The sequence below is a fragment of the Lathyrus oleraceus genome, chromosome 7, assembly GCF_024323335.1.
Source record: "Lathyrus oleraceus cultivar Zhongwan6 chromosome 7, CAAS_Psat_ZW6_1.0, whole genome shotgun sequence".
NCBI classification, from domain to species: domain Eukaryota; kingdom Viridiplantae; phylum Streptophyta; class Magnoliopsida; order Fabales; family Fabaceae; genus Lathyrus; species Lathyrus oleraceus.
The window spans coordinates 346,124,040-346,147,811 of record NC_066585.1 but is presented as its reverse complement, the minus strand read 5'-3'; the positions used below and the strand labels follow the sequence as shown (position 1 = coordinate 346,147,811).

The window sequence follows — 23,772 nt, the reverse complement described above, 5'->3', positions numbered from 1 at the left end:
ATATCAAAAGTGCACTGCAAGTGCAAAAGGTCATACATCAAGTCTGATACAAATCAAATTACAATTCTCCAGAATCAGAAAGAAAATACAAGCAAGTGAATTCCGTCAACATGCCTGACGGTAATCCAACACAAATAAGAAAGGTCTAATCTGACGAAGGTCCCACAGAAGGCCCTACATCATCAACCATCCTGGTAAACTTCACGGCGAACCTGAGCTCAGTGTTCTCCTGCTGCAATCTTCCTATCTCCTTCTGGTGAATCTTCATCTGTCTGAAGTAATGATCCCTCTCAGCAAGATAGTGATCTCTCTCAGCAATAATCTTCGCTTTCTCAGCTTCCCATTCTGTGGCAAGGACTTTGGCTCGGGCATCTCTCTGATTCTTCACAAGGACCTGTCTCCTCTTCTCATCTTCAATATCCCTCAAAGCTCTAGCAAACTTCTCCTTGGTAATGTCATGCTCCTTTGTAGACGACTCCAACGCTCGGCTGACCTTCCGATAATAAGCGGTGTCTATCTCAAAGCGTTTCACCTCCATGGCATGTCTCTTATCCTGATCTTCTATTCTCCCTTTGATTTCCTGATTAGCCATCTGAATCCTAGCAACACTCATCTCCAATTCAGTCTTCTCTGCTTGCAGCTGATCTCTGGCTTTCTTCACCTCTAGGAACTCTTCCATGCTGACAGAAGAACATGGCCCCTCAATCAAAGAACACCAAGGATCACCTCCAGGAAATGGTAAAAGTGTGAGCTCAATCCTCTTCCTAAGCCAATCATCAAATGGAGGAAAAGACCTGCTATTAACCTTACCAAAAGGAACTTTGCCCTTCCTCTGAATGTTACGCCATGCCCCGGACACTTGCCTCAACTTTGACAGATTACCCTCAGCTGGGAAGTAGAAAGACTCCTGAATCTCACACTCGAGAGGAGGAACCTCCATAGCAAACCCCATTTGTCTCCTAAGAAGCGTCAGGTTGTAATTAATGTAACCTTGAACTCCTATAAGAGGCACATTGGGAAAGCTCCCACAACTATAAATGAAGTTTCGTCCAGCCACACCATTGTGAGTCCAAGCTATGTCCTTGGCTCGCAAACCCATCAACTTGGTCGCCCAATTAACCGTAGGATCAATAGAAACAAAAGCACCTCTGGAAGGCAGATATCTCATGAACCACTTGTGCAACAGCTGAGCACAACACCTAATCAATCCCCCACGCCGCTTCTCGTTTCGATTATGGACCGAGTAATACACATCCCCAACCAAGGTAGGTATAGGATTCCTCTGGATAAACAACCGGATGGCATTGATATCTACAAAGTTCTTCTGATTAGGAAACAGGATGGTCCCATAAATGCTCACAACAATCAAAGCACAAACAGCCCTCCAATTACCCACAACAACATGCTCCTTGGCTTTAGCCTCCAAGAAACTCAGATGGAAACCGGGCAACTTTCCCTTCTCCTTCAAACCTCCTTTAGTCACTCCGGGGCTCAAATAAAGAGCACGAGAAATCTCAGCAACATCAGGTTCATCCTTAGTGACGTAGAACGGAATCCGGTCTCTGATCGGAATACCCAGGATACTGGCATAATCTTCCATCAAAGGCCCTAACAGGTAATCCGGGAAAACGAAGCATCTCAAGCCCGGGTCATAGAACTGGAGAAGAGTATGGATGACACTCCTATCTGTATCTGTAAGCCTGAAAACCACCTTCAGAATACCACCATGAGTCTCACAGAACATCCCCACATGGTCAGGTGTAATCAATGCTATCATATCCTTCAACACATCAATCTCTGGATTGAAGAAACTATAGACGACGTCATCTTTCAAGCCGGGCCTCATATCTGAGACAAAGAAGTCTCTCAACCAGGATCTCGATCAAGAATGTCCCCTGCATATGGATAAACATGAGTTAGATGTAGATAAATGCAAAATGTGAATGATGCTGATGTATGAATGCAATGCACTGTGCCATCCTCCAAGTCATCTGAACATCCACTGCACTGAGCTACGGTCTCTGAACTGACCACAACCATCTGAGGGAATATGTAACCACAAATCCAACTCAGGGTTCCAAAATAAACGGAACCGAAAGATATACCACCATCATCACTAGAGAACCATTGGTCTGATAGCAACACAATCATCTGTACCAACCCAAGGAATCCTGAAATAAACAGATCCCCACTGATAAATATCACGGACAGAACTCCGGCGTCTCAGCAATAAATATCCATAAATCCGACTTATAAATAGGACTCTGATCAATAGCTGAACCATTAGTCGCCATCAAAGTCACCATCAGAACATGCATCTGTAAGAATCAACCCTCCCCTCACAAGTGAATTCTAATCAGGTCATCCTAAGGCGGATAATGGTCTCGACAATCGAACAAGATACTCAACGGGTTTGCCCTTTCGGGTGTGCCGCTGTAGCTCTCATAAGACCGTCTAAACCAAAGATCCGGGAAAGAACGGTCACCGAAGTCAACAACCCTAAAGAGATAACCCAACCAAAGTGGAATACTCCACCCGGAAGAGCTCACTCAGAAGAACCTCGTCCGGCTTGTGGTATGTCACGTCGCAACAACATGTTGATCTAACATGTGAGGAAACGTGAGACCACACTAATCCTAGGTGTATACTCGGGCCTGGGTTTTAGCCCCACTCAGAACACCCACCCCAAATCAGAGGAACCAACCTGTACAGAATCCAACATAATGATAATATGATGCATGCAAACATTAATGCAAATATATACACAACATAATAATCATAAATGCAATAAATAAAGCAATAAAAGCAACGCTAAAACCTTAGGTATTCAGAATCCTTGTTTTCGATACGCCCCAAAAGGCCTTGCTTACACTTTATTTGGATGGGGCGATAGTACCGGTGTGGCCTCTCAAAGAGAATTATTTTTCCTGTATGCCATGATTAATAATGAGTTAGTCAATGCCACTGCAGTTGCAACTAATTGTAAGACCCCAATTTTGACCCTAAGATCCCTCATGCTATCTCATCATATGCATTAGCTTTGGGATCACACCTTGACATCCTCCTTACCCCTCATTCATTGGGTTTTCATTGGGAGAGATAACCAAGCACATTTGATTGTATCATACTTTCTTTTTCATTATTTACTAACCCAAATGCAAAAAATATGTCAATATATAGTTTGTTGCTTTTGTAGGTAGTGTGTATGTTCACCCATACTCCATCAAGCTCATATATAGGGTTTGAGACCCTCAATGCTAGGAGACTAATCAATATATGGTTCAAAATGACTATAGACATCATAAATGGGTCCCCATGATCTTAATTTATCATTTTGATCAAGAAATCATCAAGAGTTTGAAGCCTGTTTGCCTTGGAAGCCCTAATTTATCTGGGTATCTTGTGTGACTTCTTCAGCAAGTTTCTTCAAATTTTGATCAAATATTTCAAGGGATACTTAATATTATATCATCTTATGCATATATGATCCTCCATAAGTTAAAGAGATCAAGAGAACTTCAAGTTTGCAAGATGGTTCATGGTGGTTGACCAGAGAAAGTCAACTGGTCGAAACTAGGGTTCCCTAGACCCTATCTCCTACAAACTTTGTCATATGAAAGTGATTCCAAGATAAAAGTGACTTCTTATGACATTCCAAACAACTTTCATGTTGAGGTCAAGATCTAGTTTTGCTTGGAAAGTAATTTTATATGATGAAATATTATAGGTCATTTTGTCTGAACCCTAGTTAGGAGGTCAACTTCCAAGGACCATAACTTGCTCATTTTTTATGATATAAAATCCATTCAGGTTTCATGACCAAATTAAAGATGTCATCTCCAACATTTATTCTTGGAAGAAGTTGAAATTCAACTTGCAAAGGCATGTTCCAAGAAGAAAGATTATAGGCCATTTTGGGCCAATACCATTGAACAAGTGATTTTCCTCAACTTCTAAAATGTATAACTCCTTCATGCCAAATCCAGATGAGGTCAAATTTGTTACCAAATTGAAGAGGTTTTAAATAGATACAACTTTGATGAAGGAACGTATTCCATTTGAAGTCCATAGAAAAAGTTATTCAAGGTGGAAAAAGTGAACATTTGACTTGGTACTTAGAAAATTTTGAAATATGTTTGATTTTCCAAACTTCCACCTCAAAATTCATCACGATCCAAGCTTCAAATGGAAAATTGTTAAACATGAAAGTTGTTCCCCTTGATCTCACCTTTAAGAAAAGTCCAATATCATCTCATTTGGATTAAAATTGAGGGACTTGTGTATTGGTTCTTTTCAAAGGTCCATTTGGATGAATTTCACATTCACATTTCAATCTCTGTTGCATGACCACCTGACATGATTTCAGCATTGCACATGAGTGATTTTGGATCTGATAGCATTATTTGATAGTCCTATCACATGGCCATGTGTCGCATCCGCGAAAAACAACCGGCGGGAAAAACAAACAAACAGAGCCGCCACCGTGCGTTATTTATCTCAAAGGAGGGAAAGGAAACGCTCGAAGTAAACCTGGAAAGGGAATGGTCTTACGACCGAAGATTGCAAGGATCGGGAGTCGGTTACGCAAGGGGAAGGTATTAGCACCCCTCACGTCCGTCGTACTCGACGGGATCCACGCTCAAAAGAATAGAATAAGGTTGCTAAATAACTGCTCAAAAGAATGCACACACACTGGAATAAAACATAGATGGAGGAAGACGGTAACTCGGCAGGATGTCGCATCTTGGTCCTACGTAGTTTGTCAGACACAAACATCAGAGTCGACGTAGTTCGGGGAAATGGGAACGGGCTCGCTAGGATATCGCATCCTATGCCTACGTATCTCATCTGGAATGAGAATCAGAGCTACCGTAGTTCGGCTAACGCACGCCGAAACAAAACACAACACAAAGACGCTGAGACGTCAAAAGAAACACATAACAGGAAATGGACTGCCAATGGCTGGTCTTATGTCCGACTCCAAACATCAAACACAAACAGGAAACCAAATGCCAATCGTTGGGCTTACATCAGACTCCAAACACACACACAACACCGGGAAACCGAATGCCAATCGCTGGACTTACATCAGACTCCACAAACACATACCAAAAGGTTATCAAATTGACAAGCTAACAGGGAGTCTGGAACTCGAGCCTAGTAGCTGTCAAGCAAAACACACACAAAAGAAAAAAAAGGTTGCCCGGAGAGATCTCGCACGATCTCCTGCCTACGTACCTCATCTGTTATGAGGATCAGGGCGACGTAGTTCCCCTTAACAGGGGAGAAACTTTCTCCTAACCAGAGACCGGGAAAAAACAAACTAATAGGGAGACTGACTCGAGCCTAAAAGTTGTCATGCAATCCACAATAGTCCTAGGTTGAGGTATCTGAATCAAAATCTAACTCGCACAGGCAGCAAGTCAATTCAAACATCAAGTAAGCAAACACAAGCACAGGAGAGCAAGCATACACACTATATGCAAACAAGTGGCTCATACAAGGATGGGCTTTAGTCAAGGGGTCAAATCAACCTCGACAAACAAGCCAAATACTGGAATGGGTGGTCAGGCTCTTAACCTCAAACATGGAGAGTTAGGGTGAGCAGATGAAATGGAGATGAGGGTTATGCCTCATAGCTCTTAACCCTGGCCTGGGTGAGCTTGAATCAATGAAAGTCTGGGAGTCCAGAATGGGGGACTCTACTCCACAATGACTGACTCTATATACAAGATTTTGGGTGTTTATTCAAAATGCATCAGCACGTAGTGCGAGCAAGATGAAAGACTCAACTGAATAGCAGGGGATGGATTGCACATCCTTTCTATCTGCCAATTCCCCTTCACTTAGGAGGTCTTTACATGTACAAGGCACAAAGATAAACAAGCACAAGCATTGCCTCTTAAGGAGGGCTTCAGACAGGTGCCTGCCAAGATAACATGACAGGTCTTCCAGACTACATGGAGTTAAGGAAGTTACCTAAGTGGTATGCCAACCACAAGCAAAGCAAAGCAACTCAAATAATGAGTTAAAGCGGCTAAAGTACCTGTGAGAAAAGCTAAACAATCAGTACTATGTTCAGACAAAACAACCAATCAACAACAGTCAGACAACCAATATACACAATGAGTAAGCCATAGAACTCAAATGAGTTAGCCACCCAAGGACCTACAACACAATCAACATTAGTTAAACAAAGCAAATTGTGTCTCAAGCAAGAGGATCACATCATCCATTAGGACTTATTGCATGAACCTGAAATGTACAGCTCAAAATGTGAGTCCAAACCCCTAAGGCAAAGCCTAGGGTCAAAGGTGAAGTAAAAAGTCAAAACAGAAGCTAAAACTCAACATGAACCACATTTAATCAATCATGAACATGTCCTAAAAAGGACCAAATCAAAATCATCATGCAAAGTCATGTAGTAAGCAAGAGAACTCAAAGGCAAATTCAAAACACACAATTGATCCTCAAGAATCAAAATTCTATATCAAAACAGAAATGAGTCAAACAATTCTGGAAATTTTCATAAGCATACAACATGTCCATTAAAGTCATCATGCCAAAAATCATAAACAGAGAAGCTCATTTGATATGGATATGAAAATGCACAAGTTGAACATCCAATTGTGTGACACACATTGTCACACCATATTAGCATGTGCCTAAAACAGAAATTACAATAGCAAAAAATGCCAAATAAAATCACACAAATCCATCATCATGTTAAGAATCATCATGCAAAATTTCATGGCATTTGGATAATGTATGAGCATTTTATGATAGAAAGAATGAGGCAATGTCACAAAGGCATACATGTTCACATAATCAACCACAATTCAAAATCCAGAAATGGTAAAATCATAAAATCAAAACCATAAAATTCTAGACATTTCAAGGATCATGTAGCAAAAAACCTGGAATTAATTGGATCATTTTTCAAATTGATATGAATTTTCAAAGTTGGCAAAATATTTGAAACAAAAATGAACAAGGCATATGAAATTGGAGGGAAAAGTTTATGTGGATTTAATTTGAAAATATGTGGCCAGGCGGAATCGAAGTGAGGCAAGGAATGAAACGCTGAGTTTCATTAATCCTACTGGCCTCCATGTCACCAAGTCAAGCATATGTGGCGCTAGTCAAAAGAAACTAGGCCAATCAAATCGCCACGAAGCATGCACACATGGCAAGAACCCTAACCACCTTATCCAGAACCAGACGGCGACGCCTATGGAGGAAACAACCGTCTTCTTCGTGAAGACGGTGAAGGAACAGTAACCTCACACAATTTTTTTTCCAGAATTTGCCAATAATTATACCAAATGAAAGCTCCTCCAACGTAGGTTACAGATCAATCAAAATTTCATCAAAACAAGCCATGAATTTAAAGAATCGAGCAAAAACATTATTGGTTTCAAAACTTCAATCAAGCATAACTCATGCAATACACGACCAATTTCAGTTCTACAACCACCGGAATGCTCAGCATGACGCGATCTACTTAAACATGGCAACGATTTGAAGAATTAAGAGGTTCAAAATTCTAACCTCTTGAAGAACAGTTCCTGGAATTCACAGTTTCAAGGCTTGGCAAGCTTCAAATCCACTCCTCTATCACTGTTATGAAGCTTTATCAAGGAAGTGGAGCTTGTAGTGGCTTAGATCTTGCTCAAATCTGAACTTCCATGTTTGTGTTCTTGAACTTGCACAACACGATTCTGGTCCAAATTTGATGATCCAATGCTTGATCTATACTAAATCAACACCAGAGAACAAGAATATGGAAGAAAATTGAAGGCTTATGTGGAAGAAATTTGAATTTCAATGGAGAGAGAAATTTGGAGGGAAGAAAGATTTAGATCTAGAAATGGTGATTATCCCCCAAATTCTGTTAGGATTATGTATTTATATCATCTCCTAATCATGCTGAAACACTTAATTAAGCTTGGTTAATGGTAATTAGCAAAAATAAGGTGTGTGACCAAAAAATGAAAAATGGAGGTGTATGGAGCATGCATACGTGAACAGTACCAAATGCATGGTCAAATTCACTTAAAAGCACCTCATGCACACAATGGCAATGGAAATTAGTTCATGAAATGCACCAATTTTAAATTTAGCATTTTCCCTCCAAAATGGGCATGAATATGCACATGATCATATGATGAATTTTCATGTAATGTGATGAATGATTTGGAAAGTTCATGTCATGAGAAGAATTTGGCAAAAAGGAGCACTCAATTTGGACTTATGAGTCAAAAGTTATGCCCTTTTGAAGTTTCAAGCACACTTGGCAATGATTGGATCATATCTCCTCAACCATTCATCAGATGCTCATGATCTTGGACCTTTTGGAAATGGGAGAGAAAGATCTTCAACTTTCATATTGGACAAAATTTCATTTGAGCTTCTTTGATGATGTAAGATCAAGTTGAGTTTGGTCCAAAAAACTTTCCATTTTTGGAAACTTTCAATTACAGATCACTTTCCATCTTTGGAAACTTTTGATCTGACCTCAAATTCTTCAAGACATGCATTTTACATGATGAATAAACATTTTTGGAACATGAATGGGATGAAGAAAACCAATTTCCCAGTTTAAAACCCACAGTTGACTTTCTGTTGACTTTTTGGTTGACAGATGACTTAGAAGTGCTCTGATCAGCTTGAGCCTCAACCACTTGAGGAATTGGCTCCAAAATGAAACCCTAGCTCTAATAAGCCCAAAATAATGACCATATGATCTCCATCCAAGAAATAAACCCCATCTCCTTGAGAAACCATGACTGGTAGAATGGCACTGATTAGGGTTGACCAGAGGTCAAAACCCTAATCCCAAGGACCCTGATCCTGAATTCTGAAACCTTTGATAAGGACACAACCATGAGGATGATGATGTATCCTTGCAACCAAGATAATGCTCAACCTCCTTGAAGAACCAAGAAAACCCTAATTGAAGCACAAACCCTCAGATGGCTAGTGATCAATTTATGAGACCCTCAGGCTTGAATCTCTTAACCTCTCTATCTTCTGAGAAAGACTTAGGAAAATGACTTGTCTATTCTCACATGATATGCAATATGCAAATGCCTAATGCCCTAAACATGAAATGCAATATGTTAAGCTAGTCCCAAGAAGAGGAGGGCAAATTTTGAGGTGTTACACCATGCAAGCATGCAAGGGAATTTCTATATTTGGCCAATTTTGGAATTGTGTAAAAATCAAATGCATAGCCTATAAATAAGACTCTCTTGGCTCATAATTAAGGACCTCGTGCCCAAGCTTTGAACCTGCAATCCAAACCCTTACCATTAAAGGATAATCTTGAAGGTTTTCATTTGAAAACCGAGCTTCAAAATCTCATTCTGTTTTGAGATTGAAACTCCAAGAGTCCAAGCTTTTCCTTGATCCAAATCAACTCCTACAAGCTTCTAAAGTCAAGCCAAGGCCAATTGGAAGCAAGATCAAGGAAGTTTGAAGCTCACTCGAAGGTGCTTTTCTAGAAGGTTATAACCAGATAAAAACGGATCCCGCAGACATGGAGAAAACCACGTTTATAACTCCTTGGAGCACCTTCTATTATAAGGCAATGCCTTTTGGATTGAAAAATGTATGGGCAACATACCAAAGGGCCATGGTAACCCTATTCCAAGATATGATCCATAAAAAATAGAAGTCTACATTGACGATATAATTTTCAAATCACAAGCCGAAGAGGATCACATAATCAACCTACAAAAACTTTTTGATCGTCTAAGAAAGTTCAAGTTACGTCTGAATCCAACAAAATGTACTTTTGGGGTCAGATCAAGAAAGTTACTAGGCTTCATAGTTAGCCAGAGGGGAATTAAAGTCGATCCCGATAAAGTGAAAGTTATCCAAGAGATGCCAACTCCAAGGATAGAAAAGGAGGTTCGAGGATTTCTGGGGAGATTGAATTACATTGCTAGGTTCATCTCACATCTTACAGCTACGTGTGAACCAATCTTCAAGTTACTCAGGAAAAATTAAGCTATCAAGTAGAATTAAGGTTGTCAAAAGTCCTTCAACAAAATCAAGGAATACCTATAAGAGCCAGCTATCTTGGTACCACCAGTCCCTAGGAGACCACTTATAATGTACCTAATGATACTTGATAACTCTATGGGATGCGTACTGGGACAACAATATGAGTCTGGAAAAAGGGAACATGTAACCTACTACCTAAGTAAGAAGTTCACTGATTGTGAATCCCGATATTCACTCTTAGAGAAGACTTGTTGTTCCCTAGTGTGGGCTACTCAACGTCTCAGACAATATATGGTGTGTCATACCACTCTATTGATATCTCGAATGGATCCTATCAAGTATATCTTCGAGAAGCCTGCAGTAACTGGGAGAATAGCCCGATGGAAAATGTTGCTAAAGGAATACGACATCCAGTATGTAACACAAAAGGCCATAAAAGGGAGTGTATTAGCGGATTATCTCGCACATCAGCCAATAGAAGATTATCACCCTATACATTTTGACTTTCCTGACGAGAATATTATGGTAATAAGGGATTGCGAGACCCCATGTCCCGATGAAGGACATGAACCAGGATCATGATGGAAATTGGTATTTGATGGTGCCTCAAACGCAACCGGACATAGAATTGGAGTTGTCATAACCTCCCCAACAGGATACCATATTCCTTTCACTGCTTGGTTATGCTTCACCTATATAAACAACATGGTAGAGTATGAGGTGTGTATCTTAGGGATTGACGAAGCCATCGACTTAAAAATCAAGATCCTAGAGGTATATGGAGATTCAGCTCTTGTCATCAATCAAATCAAGGGAGAATGAGGGACTCATAATGCAAAGTTAATCCGGTACCGAGACCACGTCCATAAAATGATCACTTACTTTTACGAAATTACCTTCCATTATATTCCTCGGGAGGAGAATCAACCAGTGGATGCCTTGGCCACATTATTGTTCATGTTCAAGGTCAAGTGGTACAACGAGGCACAAGGTATAAGAATTCATCGATTGAATGAGCCTACCTATTGTGTAGCCGTAGAGGCAGAAGGGGATAATAAACCATGGTTTAATCACATCAAACAATTCCTTTAGAAACAAGAATATCGCGTAAACGCCTCAAGTGGTGATAAGAAGACACTCAGAAGATTGGCTTCCCAATTCTTCCTTAATGAGGAGGTGCTTTATAAGAGGAATCATGACATGATCTTGGTCAGATGCTTGGACGGGTGATAACACTGAAACACACTGCGTATTTGACTCGGATTTCACATGCTTATTAGGTTTTTATTGTAATTTTCTTGTGTTATGTTTTCCTTTTGTCCTATTTTCATATATTTTTCCCTACATGAGCCTTTTGTGAAGAAACGATGTCGAACGAGCAAGAAATCGTAGTTTTTATGGATATTTTTTCACATAGCGTCCAGCATGGCGGCCGCCAAGGACGGTGCCATGACATGTAAGTTGTCAACCGATGGTAACCGCCGCGTTTCCCATGATTTTTTCATGTTGCACACACGGTGGGTGCCTTGGGAGAGATAGCGGGCGCCGCCTTTGTTGGCATGACCCCACTAAGGGAAGTTGGAGTATATTTCTGTCTTTGGCTAGCTTTTTAGAACTTCTATAAAAAGGCGTTTTCACTTCAAGAAAAGGCATCCAACTTAGTTCACAACACTAAGCCTAAAGTTCACCATTGTAAAAGTGATAATCCATCACATCGGGGGGTTATCGCACTTGAGTTGTAGTTAGGTTGGAGCACTGTACAAACAATCTTGCTGCCATTTTACTCTCCAGTCAAGTTTTCTTTTCAAGTGTACCAGATTAAAGTCTCCGATTTGGAGCAGGTTTCTTATTTAAGTCATTCGCATTTACGTTTTATTTATCTTGCATGCTTTACTTTATTTATTTGCATGTATCGCTTTTACATACTCGCTTATTTAACTTGCACATTTTATTTACTCACCCTTTTTTAAACATGATTAATTCTGCTATGTTGTCTTATATTTCCATGTCTGGCTAAATATTTAAAGGTTAGGATGTAAGGATCATCGTTAAGATGATACTTCATTATTTGTATCTATAAAAATGCTTTAGGGGCTGTTTTGCTTTTAACACAAGTTTTCAGTACTTATTTTGGTCGGTAACTACAAAAGTAGGGCCGAGGTATAGTTGGGTAAGATCGAAAGTCGTCCAACTCTTAAACATAAACTTGGTTAGTTTTAACAGGTCAAAACTAGCAAAAGCACTTTGTCCGGTTGATTAGGAATTCTTAACACTATTAGAAAACGATTTTGAAACTATTTTCGGACGCGTTTGTAGGTTTAAAATCCGGATCCTTGAGCGAAAGTCATGGATCATTTTTAAGTTAAACTTTCTAAATCAAAATCACTTTTCAACTAAGTCAAGAGTTTAATTTCTTAAAAATAGGTTTACTACTTTAATGCGACAAGCATCCTTCATCTGTGACAATGGATGGCATTAATTAAAGAGTAAACTCGGTTTTAAATACACGAAAGCGACAGTTCCTGTTAAATTGATTCTTCTCTAAGTAGAAAATATTTCCCCATAAGTAGATCTGTTTAAAAACAATTGGAGTATTTCCTAGCTGATGTGAGTTACATTTGAGCCTGCATTTTATCTGAATTTATTTACTTCATTATTTCCCCCTCAATGTACTTGAACCTACTTATTTGACTAACTTAGATAAGCACCGTAACAATAGAAATCGATAGATTGAAATTTGGTCTATGTGGGAACGATAATCTTTTGTATTACTTTGACGTGTTCCGTATACTTGCGGATAACATATTGCACAACCCATCAAGTTTTTGGCGCCGCTGTCGGGGACCAATTATGTCAAATTTTCGTATCCTGTTGTTACACCATCTAGACTAAGGCCCTATTAGCCGGTAAATGCGAAAAACTCGCAGTACCGGAAGTTTAGAAGACCCAATAGCTGAACCGGAGCGATACACTCGCGCTCGTCATTTTCTCCAAAGAATTAGGAGAGAAATGGCCGAAGATCATAATCGAAGACCACTTAAGGAATTTGCCCAACCTTCTAACGAAGAACCTAGTTCTAGTATAGTAAACCCGACTATTCCTGCTAACAATTTCGAATTAAAACTCTCTTTATTACAACTAGTGCAACAGAATCAATACGCGGGTCTCTCTACAGAGAACCCAAATCAACATTTAATTTTTTTTATCCAACTAGCTGATACATTCAAGACCAACGGTGCTTCACTTGAAGCAATTCGTCTAAGACTATTCCCGTTTTCTCTCAGAGATAGAGCACGGTCTTGGTTAGATTCCCTTCCGGATAACTCAATAACTACTTGGGAAGACCTCAGGAGAGTGTTCCTTGCAAGATATTTTCCCCTGAGTAAGACCGCTGTCCTTCGAAACCAAATAACCCGATTCACTCAAAATCAGGGTGAATCACTTTTTGAAGCTTGGTAAAGATATAAAGAACTACTAAGAGCTTGTCCACACCATGGCCTAGAAAAATGGCTAATTATTCACACCTTCTATAACGGACTTCACTATAATACAAAGATGTCCATCGACGCTGCCGCCGGTGGTGCTCTGATGAACAAACCTTACCCCGACGCCTGCGCTCTCATCAAAGATATGGCACAAAACCATTACCAATGGGAGTCGGAACGAGCATCAGTAGAGAAAAGGGAGGAATCATCCAAACTTCTCTTATAAAAATAATAATCCTATTCAAAACTCTACCCCTCAAAGACCACCAGGTTTTCAAGCTCAAAGACAAATCCAACCTATGAAGTTGTTCCTCAAAAGCCAAACCTAGAGAAAATCATGGAAAGTTTCATTTCGGCCCAGACTCAGCAAAACAAAGAGTTCCTAAACCAAGATATTCACATAAATGAACTTATCACACAGTTAGGAACTAAGGTTGATTCGATAATCACTCACAATAAGATGCTTGAAACCCAAATCTCACAAATAGCCCAACAACAAGCCCCCCAGGCCACACCTGGAGGGAAATTTCCTAGACAACCTCAACCAAACCCCTAAGGGCAAGCTAACGATGTTACCCTACAAAGTGGAACCACCTATGACGAACCTGTAAAACCAGTCATGAGTGAACCAAAGGCTTCTAAGAAAAACATTGTGTCTATGGATGAAGTAAAGGAAGTGGAGAGACAAAAAGACCAGGAAGTGAAGGATAAGGGAGAAGATAAAGTTTATGTTCCACCCTCTCCTTATAAACCACCAATTCCATGCCCACAAAGACTTAAACAGACAAAAATTGATAACCAATATAAAAAGTTTATAAAAGTGATCGAAAAACTCCACGTAGAAATCCATTTCACCGAAGCCATCACCCAGATACCATCTTATGCTAAATTCCTTAAGGACATCTTGACCAACAAACATAGGCTGGATGATCCCAAACCTTTAGAATGCAACTCCATTGTTGAGAATAAACTTGCTAAGAAGGAGAAAGATCCTGGGAAATTTTCCATACCTTGTATTTTAGTGAATCATGTTATACACAAAGCGTTCCTAGACTTGGGAGCAAGCGTAAGGCTAATGCCTTTAGTAGTTTCTAGAAGGCTAAACCTAGGAGAATTACAACCGACTAAGATGTCTCTTCAATTATCCGACAGATCTGTAAAATATCCAGTAGGCATATTAGAAGACATTCCATATAGAATCGAACAACTTTATATCCCAACAAATTTCATGGTAATGGACATTAAAGAAGACGACGAAATCCCGATCCTCCTTGGTAGACCCTTCTTATCAACAGCAAGAGCCACAATACATGTTAAAAGAGGAAAACTAAATTTCGAAGTGGGTGATGAAAAGATAGAATTTATACTTTCCAAATTCCTAATGGCACCAATCATAGAAGACTCTTGTTATGCCATCGATATCATTGATGAATGCATAAGGGAGCTAGATCAAGAAAGACCTCCTGAGACAATGAATTATTCCTCGACTTCCATAAGAGAAGACGAAGAATTTAGACTGGAGCCTCACATGGATGGCAACCTTTATGAAAGCTTAGCACTTACCCTGAACCATATGACATGTCCTAAGAAACATCTATAGAACTTAAGGAACTACCCAAGAATCTAAGATATGAGTTTTTAGATCAAGAACTAAATCGCTCAGTTATAGTAAGCGTCACCTTGAATAGAGATGAAACAAACCAACTTTTAGATATCTTGCGAAAGTATCCCTCAACTTTAGGATATAACATATCTGATCTTAAAGGGATAAGACCATCTGTGTGCATGCATCGGATCTTGCTGGATGAAGACTCTAAACCTTCCAGAGAACATCAACAAAGGCTAAACCCTATAATGAGCGATGTAGTTAAGAAAGAAGTACTGAAACTACTAGAGGCTGGTATAATTTATCAAATTTCAAATAGTAGGTGGATGAGCCCTGTACATGTGGTACCTACAAAAGGAGGTGTCACAGTTGTGGAAAATGAGAAAGGCGAGCATGTAGCTAAACGTGTAGAAAACGGTTGGCGTATGTGCATCGACTACAAAAAACTAAATAAGGTAACTAGGAAAGATCATTTCCCCCTCCCATTTATAGATCAAATGCTTGAGCGTCTAGCTAGACACTCTTACTTTTGCTATTTATAGATGGATACTCAGGATTTTTCCAAATTCCCATCCACCCCGAAGATCAAGAGAAAACAACCTTTACATAACCTTACAGAATGTTTGCTTATAGACGAATGCCTTTTGGACTTTGCAATGCCCCTGCCATCTTCCAACGCTGTATGATGTCAATCTTCGCAAACTTCCTCGATGAGATTATGGAAGTTTTTATGGATGATTTCTCAGTATGTGGATTCAGTTTTGAAAACTATCTAGCCAACCTTGAGAAAATTCTAGGAAGATGTGTGGAAACAAACCTTGTGCTAAACTGGGAAAAATGTCACTTTATGGTTACCGAAGGAATAGTATTAGGACACATAGTCTCTGAAAAGGGAATTGAGGTTGATAAAGCCAAAATAGAGGTTATGGAAAATCTCAAACCACCTAAGACCATTAGGGAAGTTTGTAGCTTTCTTGGACACGCCGACTTTTACCAATGTTTTATTAAAGATTTCTCTAAAATAACAAAACCTCTAACTAGCCTTCTAATGAAAGATGTCGAGTTTATTTTTGACAAAAAATGTATAGAAGCATTCAACCTTTTGAAACAAGCATTGATCTCCACACCTATTATGCAACCTCCAGATTGGAACCAACCCTTTGAAATCATGTGTGATGCTAGCGATTACGCTATTGGTGTTGTTCTAGGGAAAAAAAAGGACAAGAGATTACATGTAATTTGCTATGCCAGTAGAACCCTGGATGCCTCCCAACTTAACTATGCAACAACCGAGAAAGAACTCCTCGTTGTTGTCTTTTCTATTGATAAATTTCGATCGTATCTGGTCGGAGCTAAAATTATAGTTTATACAGATCATGCAGCTATTCGATATCTAATAAGCAAGAAGGATGTTAAACCTAGGTTACTTCGATGGGTCCTTTTACTGCAAGAGTTTGACCTGGATATTCGAGACAAGAAGGGCACGGAAAATGTAGTTGCTGACCACCTTTCTATGCTTGAATATTTAAAACCAGACCTAGTGCCAATAAATGACGATTTTACCTACGATAGACTCATGGAAAAATTCAAAACTATTCGGGACGCTAACTCTGATTCTCCAATGGATTGGAACATTGAAAGAACTCTAGCAGTGACCAACATACCTTGGTATGCTGACTTTGTTAATTACCTAGCTGCTGATATCCTACCCCCGACCTGAACTACCTACAGAAGAAGAAATTCTCTAGTGATGTAAGGTATTTTTATTGGGATGAACCACTCCTTTTCAAAAGAGGGACATGCGATATTTTCCGTCGTTGTGTCCCTGAAGAATAGATAGAAAACATCATAAAACATTATCACTCCTCACCTTATGGTGGACATGCAGGCATATCTAAAACATGCGCTAAAATTCTCCAAGCTGACCTTTACTAGCCAACATTATGGCGCGATGTTCATGCTTACATTACCAGATGTGATCGGTGTCGACGCACTGGGAATGTCTCAAGGCGTGACGAAATGTCATTAATAAATATCCAAGAAGTAGAAATCTTCGATGTTTGGGGGATTGATTTTATGGCACCTTTTCCATCATCAATGGGAAATAAGTATATCTTAGTAGCTGTTGACTACGTGTCTAAATGGATTAAGGTTATAGCCTCGCCTACAAATGACACTCGAGTAGTGATTAAATTATTCAAAAACAACATATTCCCTAGATTTGGAGTACCACGCCTTGTTATAAGCGACGGTGGATCACATTTCATATCCAGAATTTTTGATAAACTTTTAGATAAATATGGAGTTAAGCACAGAGTAGCAACACCATATCACCCACAGACTAGTGGACAAGTGGAAGTGTCAAATAGGGAGATTAAACAAATCTTAGATAAAACGGTTTCAATATCTAGAAAAGATTGGTCTCAGAAGCTTAAAGAAGCATTATGGGCCTATAGAACCGCTTATAAAACCCCTATAGGAACCACCCCGTACCAATTAGTTTACGGAAAATCTTGTCACTTACCTTTTGAGCTAGAATACAAAGCCTATTGGGCCATTAAAACCCTAAATTTGGATTACCTAACAGCTGGTGAAAAGCGCATTCTAGACATTCATAAATTAGAGGAACTGTGTCGTAGTGCTTATGAAAATGCCATAATATATAAAGAAAGAACCAAAGCGTGGCATGATAAGAGAATTGTAAAAAAAATATTTCAACATAGGCGATCATGTTCTCCTTTTTAACTCCAGGTTGCGACTTTTTCCTAGTAAGTTGCTCTCAAGATGGACATGCCCTTACGAGGTCTCAAAGATCCTAAAGTTTGGAGCAGTTGAAATCAAGAACAACTCTTGCAATCCCTTCGTAGTAAATGGGAAAAGGCTGAAGCACTACCAAGGAGGTGACATCCCTACAAATTACTCTTGCCACAATCTGATTGATCCACCTGTCCCTGTTTCTCAAATATGAGTCTCTAATTGTCAAGCTAAAGATGTTAAACAAGCATTGCATGGGAGGCAACCCATGATTTTTCTCTATTTTATTATTTTATTATTTTTGCATTGTTTTTATTCGATGTTTTATTTATGTATTTAACTGGACTAACCTTAGTAATATTTATGTTTCAGGTTTCAGGTCTCATTACTCTCCTTAGCATTCTCCACTAACCGTATTTTTTAGGATGCAGAGTTTCGATGATATGCATGTTGTGTTTAGAGACGAAATTCACAGAAAGCGTTATGAGATCCTATCTGAGCGTCCCATGTTACCCACTAGGTACCCTGATCCTAATTTCATGGAAATCTTAGGTCTTCAGGCAAGTGTAATGTATCTATGCAATCAACTTCAATGAGAGGAATATGCTGATGCAATGCATGTAACCTACAGGAACCTAACCCTAGAATTCTTAAGCTCCCTCAGCTATGGACCCTACATTGGAATCGGTTTTCAGAGAGGCTATATTAACTTCAGATTGTTTGGAATTGAGTACACCTTCAATCATAAGGAGTTTGCTTAGTTACTTGGTTTTCAGTATGGCCCTGATGCTATGCATGAAATCCCTTTAGGCTATTTTATGCAGGATGAGATAGACAAATTCTGGAGTGATATCACAGAAGGAGGAAGCCCTAACCCTTCCACCCAACTGTCCAACAAAATCCATAACCCAACCTTCTGATACTTCCAGATGATCCCAGCCCACACTTTACTTGGAAAGAGTGATATTGATACACATGTTAGTGATGAGGAAATCCTTTTCCTATTTTGTATCACCCAGGAACTGTGTCACATATAGCATTTGCCCTAGGTCTTGATAGAAAATTAGTCCATCTGACTTCTTTTTGTGGCTACACCCTGATAGATGTTACCTTCTGTTTAGACCGTGGCCTGATGATGAGAGACTCTTTTAACCTGAACCAATATAAGCTTCTGATCAATCATGAGACCATCCATTACTTTACTTTACCTAATCCAGCAAAGACTGGTGTCCATGACAAAGAAAATTGGACGTACGCCTTAGAAGGCTAGGATGAGACACTTGATGTACCAAGATCTCCTCCAGTACCAGAATACCATCCCTTGCCACCGTCAGATAGTATCATAGTGCTTTGTAATAATTTCAATCTGCAGAGACACGATGTTCACACTGAGATTACTGAGTTACACAGAGAACTGGCCATCCTTCGCCAGGAAGTTACTGACCTTACCTTGCAGTTAGAGGTATCCGATGCTACTCATGCCACGGAAGTTGATTGCCTATATGAGGAAATCGGCGAACTCCATCGTCAACTAGAAGAGGCACGAGCCTCCGGTAGCATTGGGGTACCATCGACGCACTGAGGACTATGTTTTCCAACTTTTATCGTTTTATTTATTCTGCATATTCAAACATATATCTATATCTATTTCCTAATTTCTATATTTAGTTTATTTTCGCATAGAATTGTCTTTTTCGGTTTTTTTTCTTATGATATTATCTCATCTTATAATATTATTTCTCTTATATTTTATTGTTTCCTTAAATTATTTTATTTTGTTTTGTTTTTATTATGTTAAAAAATGAATTATATCATGCATGTATAAACATAAGAACATTTAGAAGATGTTGTACACCCCCCCCCCCCCCCCCAAATGACTCAAAACCACAAGGCCCAAGTCCAATTCAACAAATCCGGCGCAACTTGAATTACAAAGATGGTGGGCGCCATCTAGCCATAGCGAGCGCCATGGGGTCTGAGCACTCGAGCAGAAGCGAACCAAACCTCCATTTTTCACTCAAAAACTCATCTCAAACCTTCTAAAATCCCCATTTTTTTCATCCTAGACCTCCATTAAAATCCACTCAATGGCCATTAAAATTTCACTCAACCAAAAACCCCCTAGTAATCCTACTTCCCTTTCCAATTTCCACCATTAAAATCCCATTTCACCATCTTCCACTATAAAACCCGTTTTTCACCCTCATTCACCACCAAGAGCAAAAATGGAGCATCATCAAATCATTTTTTGTAGAGCAAAACCCAGAGAAAGGCAAAGGAGATTATTCGAGGAGTTGCAGACAAAAAGCCTTTTTTCCACCAGGTATATCGATGAAGATTGTCTGTATAATTTGGGAATTTATCACAGTGTTTGCTATATGTTAGACAATTTAGGATTGCATGATATTTTCATTAGGAAAGAACCTGCATTTGAGTACCTGACTCGGGAATTCTTGAGCTCCCTGATTTATAATGTTCATCCTAACACTGCTAGCACATCCGGTACAGTACAATTTAGAACATTTAATGTTGAATATCAGTACACTACCGATGAGTTAGCAGGTTTATTAGAATTTCCTTACGGGGAAGGTGCCCTCTGTGAGACACCCTTGGACTCAAAATGGTTATCTGAGGTGTTTGAATTTTGGAGAAAATTGACAGTTTTAGATACCGACTCTTTTGAGGGGAACCTAGCCTCAAGTATTCATAACCCGACCATACGTGTTTTTCGCTATTTGTTGGCGTGCTCAATTTTCGGTCGGGAAAATCCTAATAAAATCAATGCCAAAGAACTTTTATTTTTATAGGGTAGCCTCACACAGAGAAGAATTAACTTTGTTCCCTGTATGATTGCACATACGTGCGCCGCTCGAAAAAAGGGAGGTATTATTTCTTTTGGAGGTTTAATCACCTTCATTGCTAGAGCTTTGCACCTTGACACTGAGTTAGCTACATTAGAACCACTACCTCACCGCATTATAAATTTAACGTTTTTAAGAGATATGCGATTATGCAGAGTGAGGAAAGAGGGCAGTTTTAACCTCATGGTCCATAATTTAGCTATCTCGAGTGTAGTTTTATCTTTCTCTCGATGTACATATGTGCGCCTTGATATAAATTGGATTTATGATCTACAAGCTCCACCTTTTACCGGCCCGTTGCCACCCAACGTACCTTTTGAAAAAGGTGACGGGACCGATGATGAGTATGAGCGGAGAGACCAGTCTCCCGTTCCGACCATGCCTTCACATCATGCATCACATGCACACACTGCACCATCTTTTACTCACCCTTCTGCAGTTACATCCTCTGGATTCCACATTACTGAGGAAATGTGGCGAGAGCTATAAGCTCGAGAAGAAAGGCGGGATGTCTTATTATCTGCCATGAACCAACAACTGAAGTACAACATGGACTTCATACGTGAATCACAGTGGCAGACCGATAATTCACTCCGCAACATTATGGAATCCCAACAAACCCTCCTCTTTAACCAACAGCGTCAGCAACTGCAATTTCAGAGTCACCTTACCCTATTGGAGGCCACTCAAGGCTCTGTACTGGGTAACATTCAAAAGCTACGGGAATCTGATGCCTTATTATCGACAATATTTGATCGCTTAGAGGTTTCGAGAGAGGAGCATCGTCGTAGCAGGAGTCGTCGTCCCAGGCATTCAGAGCCAGGAGGCGAAGGTACCAGTGGTCAGCAGTAGTGTCATCCAAGTTACTCCTTTCCTCATCTTTTATCGAAACATTGAGGATAATTTTCGGTTTAAGTGTGGGAGGAGATTTCTATGCTTTCCTTTTCTTTTAATTTTTTGCATTTTTCATTTTTTTTAGTTTATTTTAATCTGTTTTCAATAAACTGCATATGCTAGACGAGTCTTCGGTGTAGTGTAGCTTTACTTCCCCATTCCTTGAGCCCTACGGAAAAAAATTGACAAAGAAAACAGCTTTTATTTTGAATTTTTTTGGCTTTTAGACAAGTTTAAGATATAATGTTGAAGACTTGGGAAAACTTTTAAAGATAGATATCGTCTCAACAGCATAAGCTTCTTGACTTTGGAAACTGATCCTGATACTTACTATATTATAGCCTTAATTTTAATCTCAAATAATGAAGCCCTTAAGTAGTTTATTTCAGCAGTCAACTCCGGCTTAAGCATACTCTACACAAGGAGATCGATGAAAATAAGTGAATGATTCTTGTATACCAAAAAGATAATAAAATTACTCGTCGTAGTTGGTTCAAAGGTATCTGGTGTTGAACTTGGAAGGGAGGATTACGGTTCGATCCCCCACATCTACAATAGGGAAGACAAAGGGGTTACGCCAATTATGTACCAAAGCCCTGTACAAAAAGAGAAAAAAATGATAAAATAAAATACCCATTATTAGTTGGTTCAGAGGTGTCTGGTGCTGAAATTGGTAGGGCGGATAACGATCCGATCCCCCGCAACTGCAAATGGGTGAAATAAAAAGGGTTACCAAACTTATATACCAGAACCCTATGTAAATAGATGAGAATCACTAACCAATTACCTTACTATGAGTATGTACGGATAACGATCTTAAAGTGATTGTGCTTGAATGAAAAGGGATTTAAAAATAAGGATGAAAAAGGTAGGCTTAAGTATACTAACATGATATGGATTAGTTTGTATAGGAAAGAAGCTTATGACCGCATTTGCATGAAGTGTAGACCCAACATTTGTTTGATTCATCAGTTAGTACCTACCGACACATCCTTGAGTAAACTTAGAATCTTTTAGCCTAAATTGAATACTTGTGTGTTGTTGTTTTTCTTTCGTGATCCTTAAGAGTTTTGCTTGAGGATAAGCAAAAGTTCAAGTGTGGGAGAATTCGATAACACTGAAACACACTGCGTATTTGACTTGGATTTCACATGCTTATTAGGTTTTTATTGTCATTTTATTGTGTTATGTTTTCCTTTTATCCTATTTTCAGATATTTTTCCCTGCAGGAGCCTTTTGTGAAGAAACAAAGTCGAACGAGTAAGAAATCATAGTTTTTATGGATATTTGTTCACATAGCGTCCAACATGGCGGGCGCCAAAGAGGGTGCCATGACGTGTAAGCTGTCAAACGGTGGTAACTGCCACGTTTCCCATGATCTTCCCATGTTGCATACACGGCGGGTGCCTTGGTGGAGATGGCGGGCGCCACCTTTGTTGGCACAACCCCACTAAGGGTGCCATCTTTATTCAAGTCATGCGCATTTATGTTTTATTTATCTTGCATGCTTTAATTTATTTATTTGCCTGTCTCGCTTATACATAATCGCTTATTTAACTTGCACATTTTATTTACTCGCCCTTTTTTAAACATGATTAATTTTTCTATGTTGACTTCTATTTCCATGTCTGGCTAAATCTTTAAAGGTTAGGATGTAAGGATCATCTTAAGATGATACTCCATTATTCGTATCTATAGAAATTCTTTAGGGGTTGCTTTTATTTTGACACAAGTTTTTAGTACTTATTTTGGTCGGTAACTATGAAAGTCGGACGCGTTTGTAGGTTTAAAATCCGGATCCTTGAGCGAAAGTCATGTATCCCTTTTAAGTTAAACTTTCCAAATCAAAATCACTTTTCAACTAAGTCAAGAGTTTAATTTCTTAAAAATAGGTTTACTACTTTAACGCGACAAGCACCCTTCATCTGTGACAATGGAGGGCATTAATTAAAGAGTAAACTCGATTCTGAATACGCGAAAGCGACAGTTCCTGTTAAATTGATTCTTCTGTAAGTAGAAACTATTGCCCCATAAGTAGATCTGTTTAAAAATAATTGGAGTATTTCCTAACTGATGTGAGTTACATCTGAGCCTGCATTTTATCTGAATTTATTTACTTCATTATTTCCCCCTCAGTGTACTTGAACCTACTTATTTGACT

At 39.3% G+C, this 23,772-nt stretch overlaps 2 protein-coding genes and 1 non-coding gene across 3 annotated transcripts; 2 read left to right on the top strand and 1 right to left on the bottom strand.

Moving 5' to 3' along the window:
• Positions 1–13,404: 13,404 nt before the first annotated feature.
• LOC127109438 (small nucleolar RNA R71) lies at positions 13,405–13,511 on the bottom strand. Its single transcript, XR_007796726.1, has one exon. It is a non-coding gene; the product is annotated as a small nucleolar RNA R71 (small nucleolar RNA).
• A 604-nt stretch (positions 13,512–14,115) lies between these two features.
• On the top strand, positions 14,116–15,096 carry LOC127103760 (uncharacterized). The gene has a single exon (XM_051040994.1). It carries the CDS (start codon positions 14,116–14,118, stop codon positions 15,094–15,096), a length of 981 nt encoding a protein of 326 aa, XP_050896951.1.
• A 254-nt stretch (positions 15,097–15,350) lies between these two features.
• On the top strand, positions 15,351–15,788 carry LOC127103759 (uncharacterized). Its single transcript, XM_051040993.1, has 2 exons — positions 15,351–15,557; positions 15,645–15,788. Exons 1-2 carry the CDS (start codon positions 15,351–15,353, stop codon positions 15,786–15,788), a joined length of 351 nt encoding a protein of 116 aa, XP_050896950.1.
• Positions 15,789–23,772: the final 7,984 nt, after the last annotated feature.

Coding starts and splice junctions, on each gene's coding strand:
- LOC127103760 (XM_051040994.1), top strand. CDS start 14,116: ATGAGTGAACCAAAGGCTTCTAAGAAAAACATTGTGTCTATGGATGAA.
- LOC127103759 (XM_051040993.1), top strand. CDS start 15,351: ATGAGCGATGTAGTTAAGAAAGAAGTACTGAAACTACTAGAGGCTGGT. Junction 15,558..15,644: donor ACTACAAAAAACTAAATAAG/GTAACTAGGAAA, acceptor TGCTATTTATAG/ATGGATACTCAGGATTTTTC.